General features: G+C 38.1%; 2 protein-coding genes across 2 annotated transcripts in view; one reads left to right on the forward strand and one right to left on the reverse strand.

Annotated features, from left to right (window-relative positions):
- The window catches only part of LOC133979733 (granzyme A-like), a 76053-nt gene that overhangs the window by 25494 nt on the left and 33724 nt on the right, over positions 1-16835 (reverse strand). The window lies entirely within an intron of this gene.
- LOC133979235 (bifunctional methylenetetrahydrofolate dehydrogenase/cyclohydrolase 2, mitochondrial-like) lies at positions 936-15735 on the forward strand. Its single transcript, XM_062417721.1, has 8 exons — positions 936-1008; positions 3384-3568; positions 3799-3921; positions 4461-4613; positions 6941-7048; positions 12120-12212; positions 14851-14976; positions 15620-15735. The coding sequence occupies exons 2-8, from the start codon at positions 3415-3417 to the stop codon at positions 15733-15735; spliced, it is 873 nt and encodes a 290-aa protein (XP_062273705.1). The 5' UTR covers positions 936-1008; positions 3384-3414.

Consider the following 16835-nt stretch of genomic DNA (forward strand, 5'->3'; position numbering starts at 1 on the left):
GACAATAATTTAATATTCACAGATGCACCTGAATGTCATTTTCAGAATGACTTGAAAAATTGTGAACTTGTACTTTAATTTCATTTTACAATTTAAATTAACTGTGAGTTTCATGCTCCAAATAATCAAATTCATTTCATGATGATTAATTATTTCTTGAGGTATATAGTATATCATTTTTCTTCTGTTTTGTGTTCTTCTTATTGGCATTTATTCACTGCTGTTTCCTAAATTATGTAAGGTTATATATTCTGTCCTTGTTTGCTGTTGTTTGTTTTTCTCCTTAAGCGTCCTTGTGAAAGGCGCTATATAAATCTCACCTATTATTATTATTTATTATTAAGCTAAGGACAGGTCTGTTGTGCAATACTGTGGCTTCTTGGCATCTCTTGTCACATCATTTATTTTTGTTATGTGGATTGAATGCAGTGTTATGTGTGTGCAAATAAAATGTATTTAAAAAATGTGAGTCTGCTCTGTTTAATCTAATTTAATTAAATGAGAAATAATGTATAATAATCTACAAACATGTCTTTCTCATGACATCAAATAACATTTTTCACCTTAACTTTTATTTATGTTGAATCTGTTATTTATACTACTACATACTCCTACATACACTCTTCCCTATGAATGGAAATTAAAAGAATTACTGTATTATTATAGGCTATAGACCCATTTAGTATGAATGCTTCCCTGCCCCAAGCCCACCCTGTCGTGGATAAAGCGTGCAACGTACGCACGCTTTATCTACGACACACACACACACACACACACACACACACACACACACACACACACACACACACACACACACACACACACACACACACACACACACACTAACACACTAACACACACAAACATGGCTGCCTCTGTTTCACCGCTACGCTCCTCCTTCAGGATTTGTAGCCCGTTAGCGTTTCACCATCACTGCTGCCGGGCCAAACTGCGGACGCACAGAAAATGCGAAAGTCAAAGGAGATACCTGCACCAGTCGGCGACGAGGTAAATGGCACCACATTTTTAAAAAGAACACATTTTCTATTTTTAATATACGGCGTTACTTCTCGGAGCGGAGGGACGAGCGCCGGTGAGGTGGTGTGTGTGCGCCGTCACGTGTCTGTCGGAGGATGGTTGATTGACAGCCGCGGTTACACGGTGGAGAGAGGGCAGGTGGGGGTTTAGGGGGACATGTCTTACTTTTTGATCGGGTGGGTTGATTGATATGTCTGGTAAAACTGACAACGCTGTCAACAAATGTGTCGCTATTACATAAATCGCTCACTGGGTTGTATCTTTAACGTAAAGACTGCGTCCGTTGGGATTATATTGGCCGCTGTTGCTAGGGGACGGCTAGCTGCTACCATGAAGTATCGGTGCTGCTGAGGCTCTCATTAGCCATAAACTACAGTGGAAATCACTTATCCATTAAGATAAAGACAGAGTAACGTTAATCCCTTCCTGTACTCAGTTATAAAGCGAATTATTTGCGGTTCTTTTCGTCTAAAATTGGCCAGACAGTATGTAACCAGGGAAACCAAATATCAATGGTGCAATTTTGATGTGATTTTTAAATTAGAGCCTGATCAATATATCACTCAGCTGGTATTAACGGCCGATATTGACTTATCCCATATACACTATATGAACAAAAATATTGGGACATCCCAGTCTCAATCCATAGACATTAATAGGAAGTTGTCCACCCCCCTTGCAGCTATAACAGCTTCCACTCTTCTGGGAAGGCATTCCGTAAGATTTTGTGTGTCTGTGAACATTTTTGCCCATTCACCCAGACGAGCATTTGTATTGTGAGGTCAGACGCTGTGAAGGCTTGGCTCGCAGCCTCCGTTCTAGCTCATCCCAAAGATGTTCAGTGGGGTTGAGGTCAGGCTTTTGTGCAGGTCAGTCGAGTTCTTCCACACCAAAGTCACCGATCCATGTCCTAATGGACCTAGCCTTAAGTGCAGTGGTGGCATAATCATGCTGGAGCAGAGAAGGCCGAACTGCTCTCACAAGACTTGAAGCTTATATTTGTCGAAAATGTCTTGGTATGCTGAAGCATTAAGGTTTCCCTTCATTGGAACTAAGGGGCCTCCCCCACCCCTGAAAACCAGCCCCATACCATTACCCTTCCTTCACCAAACTTTACAGTTGGCATAGTGCAGTCAGGTAGGTAATGTTCTCCTGGCATCCACCAAACCCAGACTCATTAATCAGACTGACAGACAGACAAGTGTGATTCGTCACTCCACAGGACACGTTTCCACAGCTCCAGAGTCCAGTGGCAGCGTGCTTTACACCGCTCCGACGCTTGGCATTGTGCTTGGTGATGTAAGGCTTGCATGCAGCTACTTGGCCTTGGAAACCCATTACATGAAGTTCCCAGTTTTTGTGCTAATGTTAATGCTCGAGGAAGTTGCAGTTATTGAGTCATCAGAGCATTGACGACTGTTACACACTATGTGCCTCAGCACTCGATGACCCCGCTGTGTGGCTTTAAGTGGTCTGCAACTTCATGGCTGAGTTGCTGTGGTTCCTAAACGCTTCTACGGTGGCATCCAATGACTGCATGACTAGGTGATTGATTTTATACATCTGTGGCAATGGGTCTGAATGAAAAACCGGAAGTCAATGATTAAGATGTGCGTCCCAATACTTTTATTTAGTCTATACTTGACTCTTGTTCTTAATTCAAGTTAAATATTTATTTAGTTATTTTTTATTTTTTTTTAACATTTATAGTTAGTTGTAATTATTAAATCCCCAGTGAAGTTACTGTTCCCGTGCACTGATGTCTTTTTGTACAACAAAGTTTATTTTTAAACTGTAAAATATCAGGTCTCCAATGCATATATTTGTCTTAAGTGTTTGATAACCACATTTGATGGATCATTGCAAAAATCCAGTAATTTTACCAGATAGGGTTACTTATTTTGAGCTGTAACAAGCATGCTAACTTATTGAGTGTATTTTTGAGTTGAGTTGATGTATAAGTCGGCAGTGGTTGAAGAGTTTATCTATCCCGTCTGTATCCAAAAAACACCAAACATTCTCAGGTGCCATCATCTGAAATATTAATATTGGCTTGTTTTTTTCCATCTTCTGTGATAGTAAACTGAATATGTTTGGGTTCTGGATCACTGACAGTGCTGGAAGTAGTACTCACAGCTTTTACTTAAGTGAAACTGCCAATACAGCAATGTAAAAATACTCAATTACAAGTATAAGTCCAGCATGAAAAATCCTACTTAGTTAGCATTAGTTATAAAAATTGATAAGTGTCTAATCACTTCAGTTCTATGTTAAATAATTTATTTTTGTGTCATGTCTGCGATGTGTGCTGTATTAATTTATGTCTATATGATTTACCTCTCCAGGCATGCCGCTGTGGTGATTTCGGGGACGACGATGGCTCGTCAGCTCCACAGAGAAATCCAACGTGATGTGGAAGAGCTGGTTGCTCAGGGCAACATGAGACCTCACCTAGGAGTGGTCTTAGTGGGAGACGACCCCGCTAGTCGTACCTATGTTAAGAACAAGACCCGGGCTGCCAGCATTCTGGGTCAGATATGAGAATTGCACACATTCCTTAACACTGTGTGCAAAATTTTTACATCATGGAGAACAACAGCCACAACATACTGTAGATCTACCTAACGCATCTCAAAATTTTAAACATGCATGGACATATAGATACACATGTACAAACACACCTTTAGCAAACAAAACTAACTTTAAAACTAACACGCACACGGCTACATTTGGTGCATGTGACGTGTATGTGCTCTCCAGGTATTTCCAGTGACACAGTGGTGCGGCCTAGCTCAGTCTCCCAGGAGGAGCTGTTGGATCTGATTGACAAGATGAACCGTGACTGGAGGGTCAGTGGACTGTTGGTGCAGCTGCCACTCCCGGGTAAACTCAGACACAGGATTTCTCCCCACCAGCATCAAAGTTTGCAGTATATGTAGGTCTGTCATAGCATGCAAAATAAACATTGCAGCAGCTGCTTTATGTAGAAAGAGGACTAAGGTGACTTTTAAAGTAAAAAAAAACATTGATTTTGTAATTGGATTTGTGAACACTGATGGGGTTTGATAGCACGTGTGAAGTTTCTTGTCTTTTTAATTACCTGACTTCACCCTGATTGACTACAAACAAATATCTCATTTAAATTGGCCTGAGGGACACAAGCCTTGCATGTCAAGACTTTCTCCTCACATCATTTGTTTTAGTTTTGCATTTTACCATTGCAGTAGAGAAGGTCTGGCTGTGGCTAGTTTAAGAATCAAAGACAGAAAAATACTAATTCAAAGTGTGTTAGGCTAATCAATGGCAATAATTTACAGGACATGACGTGCAATTATAGAGTGTAGCGGTCACAAATAGTTATGTTCTGCACTTTATTCTATGCAGTATCACTCAACATCAGTCATCCTCCCTCCACTCTTTAGACCACATAAATGAAAGAGCAGTGTGTAACGCCATCGCTCCAGAGAAGGATGTGGATGGCTTCCATATTGTGAATATTGGTAAGCTGTGTTTGGACCAGAGATCCATGGTGCCTGCCACACCTGCAGCCGTCTGGGAGATCATCAAAAGAACAGGTAAACCACCTAAACCTCTTCAGTCCCATTACATAACATAACATCTTCTTTAACTCAGTTAATGCTGTTCTTCACCTTGCTGCAAACTAATTATAGAAGGGCTTTAAAGAGCTGGTGAATTTATTTGAATGAAGTTGAATATCAGTGTTTCTCATGGTCTAATTTATTGCAGCCTGTTACTCAACTGTATGTTTTATTACTTTACTAATTATGATGTTAATTAATTATAATCTACTTATATATATATGTAATGTAATTATAGCCTATTAATAAATATATTCGTTATCAATCTTAATATTAATTAATAGAAATACATTTTAATTATTTACCACCAGGATGAGTTCAGTCAGAGCTTTAAAATCGTTAAATGTATTGTTTCTGGAACTTAATTCAGCCTTGTATTCATACTCAAGTCATCAAACCTCAAGGCATGTTTGACCCTCAGTTACAAACATTTTAAGGGCAATTGTGCAGACAGTGTCAACACGGTGTTACTGTCTTACCTAGTGTGGTCCACTAGATGGCGCCTAACAATCATTTTACAATCTAATATCTGTCCACTGTGCTACTGTACTGGACCACTCATCAGTCATCCTTTTCACCAAGTAAGCATATAAATATTTTAGCAGTTAAGGGCTTGGTTTGCAATGAAAATGAGGTGGAAAAGTCGTGTTGTGTAATTCTTTCACAAATGCAGCATATAAAACTCTTCAGGTGTGCTCATGTAATGAGTTAAAAATATTCTGTTCAAAGAAACATATTTGGAGTCAGTATCAGTTGTTTAGACGGACCTGTCCTGGCTGTGTGGTGGTTGGATGTGTGGCTTAGAGTCTAATAGTATTGACTGTACTTGAAGATGATATGCAAGAATTAAGAGGTGCTACCTGTAATAATAAATCATAATATGAGAAACTTGGCTGAAATGGGTAGTAACCCACCAGTAGCTTTACCGATTAAACCAGGAAGAGGGTGCTATTGTTCATGTACAAGCAGAGTTTAAGCTTCAGTCAACACTGACCTTGGCCCCATTTTTCCAAAATCATCATGACTCAAGACACTCTTAGAAATGATTGTAGATTATTACGTACCTTCTACCCACTCACAGGAGTCTATTATTGTTTTTGTTCATTTTTATCTATTTATTTTCATAATGACTTCTATGTTTTAGCTTTATAAAATAAGTGATAATATACAGTATAATTTAGAAAATGTAAAAAATATAACCAAACTCACACACATGCACATTCACTTGATCCTTGGTACTATAAATGTTGTACCTCCTTCCTCCCCATCAGGGAACAGTAGTTGTAGACATCACTTTATGTTTTCAGTTTCCATATCTTCTCTTTTCTTTTTATTTATGGTGTGTATGTTGTATGCCACACGCTTACAGTAGATCTGATCGAGAGATAATAGCAGAATGACATCCATAATCTGACATGCATATTTGTGAAACTTCCAATGCTGTGTTTTTGGTTTAATTCATGCTGCCTCAGGCAGCACCTACACCAATCAAAATTAACTTTCTTAAATTTGCTTCCACATAGAAACATGAATCATACAGAGCAGCAAGCTGAAAGCTGTTGTCTGTTGATTGTGCACCAAGATTTTTTACTAAAATGTCTTTGTGTCATTTACAAAAGTTGTTATTAATGCATTTTAAATATATATGGGTTGCAGTTAAGTACCCCATTGTATCGTGTATATATAGCAATCTCTTTACACCAAGAATCTCCTTACCATCTACCCATGTACTCACTCTTATTTTCTGCTTTGGGAAACAAGTGTAAACATTTAAGATCTTTGGATGCGTCGGATCCTCTTGTACCTGAAACTCTTGACAATGATGGAGAATTGTTTGGAAGCTCATTTATGTTGCATGCCCATTTTAGAAGAGGGAGAGACCCTGATGGCTGTTTTCACTATCAGCTTTCAGAGAATTTTTGCAATTCCCAGACCAGACAGTGATGCTCAAGATAATTTCAGCCACTTTAGAATTTGTGGAGGATGGGAGGGTGAAGGCCTTCAGTCTAATCTATGTCTCCGCTGTCCATCTGTATGTCCATCTTCAAGATCACATTAAAGTTACTTAGATTTACTGTCTGAGACATAATTCTGTACTCAAACAAAGAATTAATTCACAAAAACATAACTAAAAAAATGAATAAAACTGATAGAAAATTCATTTTTTTGTAGCTTTGGCCACTGAAAAACTTTTTCCAGTTGACAATATGACTTCCCAACATCCATGTAATCATTTTTTTCTTTGAATTAAGGGGTACAGTCATGATTTACCAAACTATTTTTCTGGAAATGTGTTTGTGCAGGTATCGAGACTGTGGGGAAGAATGTGCTGGTTGCTGGTCGCTCCAAAAATGTTGGAATGCCCATTGCAATATTGCTGCACACTGATCGCAACCACGAACGCCCCGGGGGTAAGCATGTGTGTGTGTGAGAATTTGTGTAAGTAATGTTGTGAAGACATAAATCTCTTTTTACATTAACACTATGGGGACTTGTCTCTCATTTGGGTCCCCGTAACATAAATCATTAACATTTGGGTGAAAACTGGTTTAAGGTTAAGCAAAGTTTGCAGGAAATAAATGTGAGTCAACATAATCTAAAGTGATGGAAGCACAGCCGTGTGTGTGTGTGCGTGCATATGTGTGTTTCTGTTAGTCAGGATTGCTGCATACTTTAGGCAAATGATATTGCACCATCGTGGCTTTCCCTGAAATGTTTAAACCTTTGTCAGGATGTGGCCAATGAATAAATAAATAAAAAAATTCTATAATGACTTTTCACCTTTTTATCAAACAATAAATTCTGATGCACGTCCTGACGGAGAAGTACAAAGAGTGAAAACCAAGGAGTGTGGGGGAAAGGCACTGGGCGAGACTTTTGGCACTGTGCACTGCTGGCAGGCGGATCAGCTGTCCTTATAAGGGTATAGGAAGAAGGGAGGGGATTTGGAAAGGCATTGCATGGAATATGCTTTTTAGATGAAACAGCAAATATGTTTGACCAGTCAAAAGTGCAGCTTTATTACAAGTAAGATCAGTACAAAGGTGTAAATAACTCAGCTAGCATATGTCTGAAAACAATTCAAGTTACAGTTCACTCAACTTACAATTCTGTGAAACTGGCCATTAATTGCCCCTGTGATTCAGTCAATAAATGCTACTAAATGTACAAATATTTCAGCCAAGATTGTATGAAGTTGTCTAACTGGAAAAAGTGCTACATGAAAGCTGCTGAGGGTGCAGAATATGAAATGTGCCAGTGGCAACATACCTGGACATTTAAGGGCAGCGGAAGGGTCTTAGGAGCAATTAAAATGGGATTGATAAAAACTTATCTTGAACTAGTTAAAAAATGAACTAATATGTGCTTTCAGGATACGCCTCAGAGCTGTGACCGAAACATATGCTAGAGTCCCCACTGTCTACCACAAAGAGGGCAGTTTATATCAGTCTCTTGGGTATCGGCTTGAGTTTCAGATGCTTATGATAGCTTGGTACAAGATAACACAGAACATCCCTTTTAAGTTTCCAAACATGTTTAGCAGTGAATAAAGATACCAATCTTCCCAGTCATAAAAACACAAACCAGGCAGTCATACAGACAGGGGAAGTAGTTAAGGGACAGTTGCCTGCATGAGTGAATGTAACAAATTTGGTAAGAGAAAAAGGATGAGTGGGGTATCTCCTGATGCACTGACATGCGTCATTGTGGGATGATACTGCGGGGTATGTGGGCTTACATAACGAATAAGAGATATGGGTGTTTTGACACGTCATATACCACCAATGCCCGTTGCTATGGAGTACATGTTGTGTTTTTTGAATTTCTTGAATATTGTTTTAATCATCTTTATGTGTATGGTTATATTTGTTTAGGTTTCATGTTTTATATTTAAATTCTCGACAGTTGAGTTCTCAACTGGATTGAACTGGAGGTATTGAGGTCATAGTGTATGATGTGGGAACAGGTTACCTTACTTTTTCAAGACTTATCTGACATTAGAAAAATGTTATAATGTTGTTGTTTTTTTAAAGTTTTGAAACCTTTGACTTGGACTGTTTTCTGGATTTTAAACATACTGAGTATCCAAGGTGATTTGATGTTATCAAATACCCTCATACTTCAATAATTAGAAATCTTCCATCATGTATCTCTCCAAACAAACATAACCCTTTGGAAAATCCAGCAAGTGAAAACATGTCAAAATACTACTCAGATTTATCTTGTTGGGGCTTTTGAAGCCATTTCTTACCCACACATCGTACTATCAGTCCATCATGCTCTGTTTGGACTCCCTGAATACAGACTTCAAACGCTGAAACTCTACAAAATCAAAGCTCAGAAACAGCTTTTACGCAAGGCTGTTGAGCTCTGTAAGCTGCTTGCTACTAATTATGCACAGTCCTCAAGTACAGTATTCACTATAATGCACAGCACTTCAACTGTTTTGCTCTTAAAGACATACCATTGCATTACCTCAAAATCTGCTTTGCTTACAGTGTTTAAATCATCAAAAACTTGAACTTGCTGTGTGGAAGTTTGCACCTAACTTTTACAGTTATTTATTGTACGTTTAAAAAATATTTTTAGCAGGTTGCACTGGCTTGGATGAGACTATGTTGGGTTGTACACAAGAGTAATGATAATAAAGTTGGAAAAAACCCTGGATTTTTAACAAATCCCAATATACAGAAGATTCTTTTTTACACATTTGGAAATCCTAGCTGTTCATGTTACAATCTACTATCCTATGAAATACAAGGTAGTGATTGTAACTGAATGTTTACCAACCCACAATGACAATGTTCATTTATCCCTCAGTAAAGATTCATTTTGGAAAAAAGGGATTGCTGCAACAACATCACAATAAAAATGTTTTATGTCCAAATTTATGACGTTTTAATGAGTAAAGTTTCATTCTGAGGTCAGTTCTCTTCCTCTTTCTTCTCTAACATACACTATTAGGTATGTGATATGGAGGCTTGATGCGTTGTGACTTGCCTTTCCTTCCCTCTCATTCTTATCTTCCTTGAAGTTTTCTTGTGTGATCATTTTTCTCTTTCTCCACACCTGTATTCCCGGTCACAGTTCGGGTAAACTATGGAGGATGTCCTTCCGTATTTTAGATAAAGATTAAGAGTGCTATTGTAATGTTGTTTCACTCATTGTGTAATGACTGACTAATTCAATAGCTTATTTATCCTACCATCACCTGCTACTTGCACTGGAGAATGTATGAGCTTTGATGTTGAGTTGGAGTTCAACAGTAATAAAAGGGCGTTTTCACACCTATAGTTTGGTTGTTTAGTGCGCAGCAGGCAATAAATTGTTACAATGTAGCGTACTGACTTTGGTACGGTTCGGTTTCACACACGCATATTTCTAAACGAACCAAAATACGTAATGACTACTCCTCATAGGTCACTTTGGTATTTATCTTCTTCGTTTTCCTCTTTTGTTAACAACCTGCACAGAAAAAATCACTGGGCACAGTCTAGTTTTGCTGCAAGTCAAATTTCAGACCGAATATATATAATATAAATATTAGGGTTGTCAGCGTTAACGGGTTAATTGTTCCTCACTGACTCACTCACTGTCACAGATTACTGTTATAATGGACCTCTGTAAACTGTGCACAGTGCACAGCATTTGTTCATATGTCAGGAGTCTCACTGCTGCTGTTATATTCCTGCTCTGTCTTCACACAATGTTGGACTTAACTTTCAATAGCGACTTTTGGTTTTCTATCACTTATTTGTAGGCCTACATCATGTCTTCTTTTTATAATCTCACTGAGGTTGAAAGTAACAAGCCTGTTTTGACAATTTAAGAAGTAGAAAGTACAAATATTTGTGTTCAAATGTAGGGAGGAAAAGTAAAAAGTCGTCAGAAAAAAAATACTCAAGTAAAGTACACATAACTGGAAAATGTGCTTAAGTAAAATAACGTAGTACATACTTCGTTACTTCCCATCTCTGCTGATTTTTTGGCAAATGCTACAGTTTGAAAACGAGGCGCAGCTGCAACTGATAATCTGATGATGTACTGGAGTCGCCGAAAACGCATTGCGCGTCACTTCAGGAAAAAATATAAATGAAGTATAAAATATATGAAATTAAATATATAATTTTATCCACAATTCAGCGCCAAGTAGATCGTTTTACCTATTTGTTGTGGATCGAGACCACCTCTTTTTGTTGTCTCGGACCGGTTAATTTGGTGCGGACCTGAGGTCGATTGTTGCATTCTGACCGACGCAAACAAACCGAAATAAGGAGTCAAACGAATTACTGTTCGATTAAACCACACTAAATGCTTTTGGTGTGAAAATGCCCTAAGAGTGGAATATTTTCATCAAGATTTCCTGAATTATAGGCTGCCATTATCAATATATTGAAAAAATAAATTCACCCACATGAGTCCTTTTCTCTCACTGCCACTGGTACTGTTGAGTCATGCAGATAGTTTTATGTGCTGAGGTTTTAGGATATCAGACTGTGAAATCTTGGCCAGGCACTCAATATAATGGAGGTAAATGGAATTTTGTTTGTGCTGCACTGATCAAATATACCCTGATCAAAAGCTGTTTGCTACTTCTAAGGTAATTGGGCGAGCACTGCATTGACGTATTGCCTTGAAGCAAATGTAATAATCTTTGTATTGTGTTAACTAGAAAACTGTCACTGTTGTCAGGAAGGAAGCTCCAACCTCTGTCAGCTGCAGCCTGGGATGAAACAGGCAAAAAGTATCAAATTAAAGGTTTTGGAGTTTTTTAAAAGATTTTTTGGGGCATAGGCACCTTTATTTGACAGTAGAGAGACAGGAAACCACAGCAGAGAGAGGGGGGTGTGACATGCAGAAAGGTCCGCTGGCCGGGACTCGAACCGGGTTCCGCTGTGCATATGGCATGCGCCCCAAACCACTCGACCACCTGCGCACCAGTATCAAAGTTAACCAAAACTTCTAATGTGAACTGTAGTTTTTTACTTCTACGCATACAGCAAAAAGTTCCAGAAATCAAAACCCAGGGCGTGTCAGCTCCAAAGGACACTCACTGATCAGACCCAGTGGAGTTAGTACTTTTTAGGACAGCAAAAAGAGCACTTCACAAACAGACAACAAGGAATTTCATACACAGCTGGTTTTCAACATACTTTGTTTCAAGAACAAAAAACAACTTTTTATGTTCAACAACTCAAAACCAGTTGTGGTCTGATTCTCTTCACATCAGTTTTCATTGGGAATAACACTTTAGTGTAAATGAGTTCCAAAACAAGCTGTTTATAATTATGTCTGTGGATTATTCTGAATAAGAGATGATTTCTCACTGTGTTACATTGACATTGTATAGTACTAGTGGTGGAAACAGCACAGGCAGCTATCTCAAAACTTCTGCACAAAAATATCTGCCTACATGCCTCTTGTAGTAAGCTCTTTTTTAAATTTGAATGAACCCACCTAAAACCAAGTCTTTCTTCTCAGGTGATGCCACAGTGACCATTGCCCACAGGTGTACACCGAGGGAACAGCTGAAGGAGCTAACTAGCCTGGCTGACATCATTATTGCAGCTGCAGGTAATTACACCCCAGCCACCATTGAGTCATATGGCAACCTTTTATTTTACAGTTTAAAGGGGATATATCATCACATTTCCTGGTCCATATTTTAATATGGGGTTTTACTGGAACACCTTTGAATGATTTACAATTTTTAAAAAAACGTATTAATCTGATAGTGGCCTATGCAACAGGCCGTTTCAGATTTAAGTCTCTAAAAGTCCCCCCTGCTGATGAGCCCTGGGGGCTACGTAAACACAAAATTTATTATTTCATTTCTTTTTCTTGTTCTTAAGTCAAAATATCAACTTCTTAAATACATCCGTACATGTTGGAGCCAAAATCGAATGTGTATATTGTCCTGTATATTGCTTTGTATTGTAGCGTTATGTTGCATTACAAAGCATACATTTGTACTGTTATGATTATTTTTCTTAATTAGAAATTGGGATTTAAATGTGTGCACCCACTGATTTCGTTTTCCTTTTTCAAGAACCGTTCTTTTTCATTTTCTCCAATTTATGCATTACAAATGAACAATTTGAACTTTGAGTGAAGTGATGCATGTTACTAAAGCAGCTCTCCACTCCAGCTTCATGTGTACACTCCTTAAACCAGTGTCAGGTGTCTTTTTTATGATGTCGTAACTACCATAGCGGGAATTACAATACCTGATAACGCAAGCAGGAAGGGAGATTGTGAAAGTACTTACCAGCCCTTACTTGAAGTGATTATTTTGGACAAATCAAGTGTGTGTTGAGGAATTTAGTATAAACAGATTCAGTATATTTACCCCTTACTTTACCCCAACTGTGGTTACAGATCACTGCTTTCTTAAGAACTATAGTGATCTGTGGTTGCTGGAATGTAAGACAATCAATCAGTGCACAACATCTGTCTAAATACTTTTCAGTGACTATGTGCCTTAAAGGGGGTGCCTTGTTTTACTTCTTTTGTACCATTTCCTGATGACTAAAGGCAACTCTCTGGGAAGGGCATCTCCTTTTCTTCTCATTCAATTGCTCAGTTAGACTTTTTGAAAAAAGAACTGCATCTAGACCTAACTATATATTTAATTACAGCTGTTCTCATGTCACTCGGGAATTATCCAGTGTGTATTGAGGGTTTAATTGTTGTGGAACTTGTATTTGCAGTTAGTCAGCAGTTAGATTCTGGGTGTAGTTTGGGGTTTGCGTGTCACTGAGTTTCTCCTGTGTCTGTCTGCTTTATATGAGCAATAGTATTTGATAAAGCTGGTACTTAATTGTTATTTGGCGCAGACTTGATCCTATTATTGGGGAGCTATAATTGCTGTCTGAGGAGTTCAAATTGAAGGTTTCTCACACAGCCAACTCACAGTCAACTCACAGCCAACTCACAGCCAACTTTCAAATAGTTTGGCGCTTAAAATAAATATACAATGGTTTCTTTCCTTCCGTTTAGCTAAGGTATCATCTTATTCTGCTATGCTGACATTTAAGTCTAAGGTAATGTGGTAATTGTCACAACGTTCCACTGAAAGCTGTGATTACATGAAACCTGCAGAACTTTTATCTCTTTCCTGATAGGCGTTACTGAGATTACTATGATGTTTGATATGGAAATGTCATGGTGGCTGCAGATGCCTATCATTAACAACTGTTAACTAAACAGCACTAAAGTAGTTTTTGAGGTTTTAAACTTTAATGTCAGGTTATTTAAACATGTAGTGCAGAACTTTTACATGTAAATAAACGTTTCATACGTTACATTAAAGCCCTTGCCAAACGAGTTTCTACTCTGGTATCGGGTTTGACATTCCCACGCTGGCCAGATGAATGCATACTGCACATGCTCTAAGGGCAGAGCATGTGCACCTAAAGTCTTGTCTCTTCTACACAAATGTTATTGTACCAAATGGATCAAATTCTTTTTGTGAATCAAGTCATTTTGTGGGATTTGTGTGACACTCAAAACAATTTATCCACCATTTTACAACCACAACATTAGCGAAGGAGTTGGCGACTGCAGAGCCTATGACATAAGCATGTGTTGGAAGTGTTTTTATAATTACTCTCACTCTTTTAAGTTGAGTCAAAAATGTTCAGGTTGACCAGCAGCGGAAGTTAGAGAGATTGTCCTTCAAAAAGGTGATGCTGGTTTCAAATAAATCAAATCCATTCTGTTGAAAAATGAAACATATCTCATCGCATGTCCCAAGATTGGGTTACTAACCAGGCAAAACAGCTGATTCCAGGTGCCTTCAAAACTCCCTGGATCACAATTTGGCAGTTTTTGATAATTTCATTAATTGTAACATTAACTTAAAGCACAATGCCAACAGATCTAATAAGGGCCTGAGTGTGAGTTTTGCTTTATTACTAGTTTCAAGATTCAAATGATTTCAGCTGATATTTTGTTTATGGGGGTGAATATTAAATTAATTTGTGTTCAATCAAATTACCACAAAACTTGGCGCCAGGTAGTTTTCCAGAAATCATGCTCATGGTGCACAGAGAGGGCGAGGATCCAGTGGTATATCGCGGGCCAGGAGCTCATTTTTGCCAAGGAGCCCCCTGGCAGTTGAAAGATTTTATGTTGCAGCTCCTGTTGGTGAAAATTAATGAGGTGTCAAATTATCTCGAATCTTCAACACCTCTTTGATTTCTGTGCATAGGTATTCCTGGACTGATCACAGCAGATATGGTGAAAGAGGGCGCAGCGGTCATCGATGTGGGCATAAACCGTATCCAGGACCCGAATACAGGGAAACTACGTCTCATCGGTGATGTGGACTTTGAAGGTAAATTATCAGAGCACATATATCATATCAGAGAAGGACATTTCTGCTAAATCAATTAGCTAAGCCATTGGTAACTAATCAAAACCTGTGACCGTAACAGAAACTCAACTCATATTAGGGACTAAAATCAAGATATCTTCGTCACTGCTGCATCAATTTTGACCATTTAAAAAGAAAAAAAAGTATCTTGTAACTCTCCAGACTTTTATAAAAGTGCATTGCTTAATAGTTGCAGTACACCTTTAAGGTTTCGCTATGCTTATACAGGGTGTTGTACAAGGTGGGGCAAAAGTCTCATTGATATCTCTCCAAGAACTTGTCTCCTTTGTGTCTTTGTTGTTTCGATGCTATAAATCGTATAAATGGGGCAGAGTCTCTGCTCAAAGGCATTCATGACGTTGCATTTAGTTGTACACAAGACATTTAAATGTGTCCTTGTTGGATTGATAGTTTTTGGAAAGTTACAAAAGTTTTTAATCTGACGAACACTTATTTTGACGCACACTGATGCCCTTAGTCCTTTCATATGTGAGAGCTAATTTTATTGGCAAATAAACAGAGATATTCCTGTACATCTCAGCTTTACTTCTTGGAATGGAAATATTGTAACTTAACCCTGTGTCAAATGTTTGGATTGTTATAGGAGTGAAGGAGAAGGCAGGTTTCATCACACCTGTTCCCGGAGGTGTGGGTCCAATGACAGTCGCTATGCTGATGAAGAACACTGTGACTGCTGCCAGAAATGCTCTGATGCACTAACATATTCAAAGACACAATACGAAGCCATTCATTTTGTTGAATGATAGACAGTACATACAGTATATGCTACAGTATATATATATATATATATATATATATATATATATATATATATATATATATATATACATACACACACATACAGTACATACATGAATTCGTTTATACACACACGATTTTATTTAAAACTCCATGAGCTGATGACTACATACCTGCTGGGAAACTTAAGTGATATGTACTTTGTTAATATTTGTTCACTTATTTATTTATGTTATTTATTTCAAAGTTCACTTTTTAAAAATTTAGATTAATATTTTTTCTACCGAAGTCATTTTGGTTCATTTTCGAACATTCCAGATGACCTGGAAATGCATAATTAAATAAAAAACAACGCTGTGCCAGTACTGCAATTTCTCACTTAATTTGTTGGTATTTTCTTATACTTAATAGGTGTTTAAAGTTGTATGATTTTAAAGTTTCAGACTATAGTGATGTGTCCTGGTGATTTGATCTAAAAGACATTGTCATAGACAGCACAGTGTGCTGTCATAGTTAATCTACTTTCACCCTCAATGCAACAGACCTAAGTAAACTGTTGAAAGCAAAACAGATTTAGATGCTTTTTGGCAATCCTACAAGCACTTAATTTGAAGCATATTGAGGTCTTCATCATATGTATTTAATCCACTTTTTATTTTTAAAGGTTTATACTGTATCACCTCCTCTCTGATAAACACTTTTGTTCACCTGAATTCTTCAGCATAAAATGCACGAGGAGGTTCCCCCAGTTTGGCAAAGGCACCCTGACCAACCACTAAGTCACTGCTGCAGTGACAATTATGTGACCCCTCAGTGGCTTCCCACCCACCAACACTGCCAAACGTGTTGGGATTAATCATCCAGGCAAATTAAGAGCCCCAACAACCTTATCAATATTTATTCACGAATGAGAGTGACTCAGATGATCATATTCATTCTGCAGATTTCCATGTAACAGCTGGTGTAAATCTCTTTTGGACACACATAACCTATGTGTAAGAAGGGATCTATACATGCTCTTGACACCTGTCAGCCACCACAAAGAAATCTTGTTTAAAAAA

This window comes from Scomber scombrus, chromosome 4 (genome assembly GCF_963691925.1).
Source record: "Scomber scombrus chromosome 4, fScoSco1.1, whole genome shotgun sequence".
In the NCBI taxonomy this organism is placed as follows: Eukaryota; Metazoa; Chordata; class Actinopteri; order Scombriformes; family Scombridae; genus Scomber; species Scomber scombrus.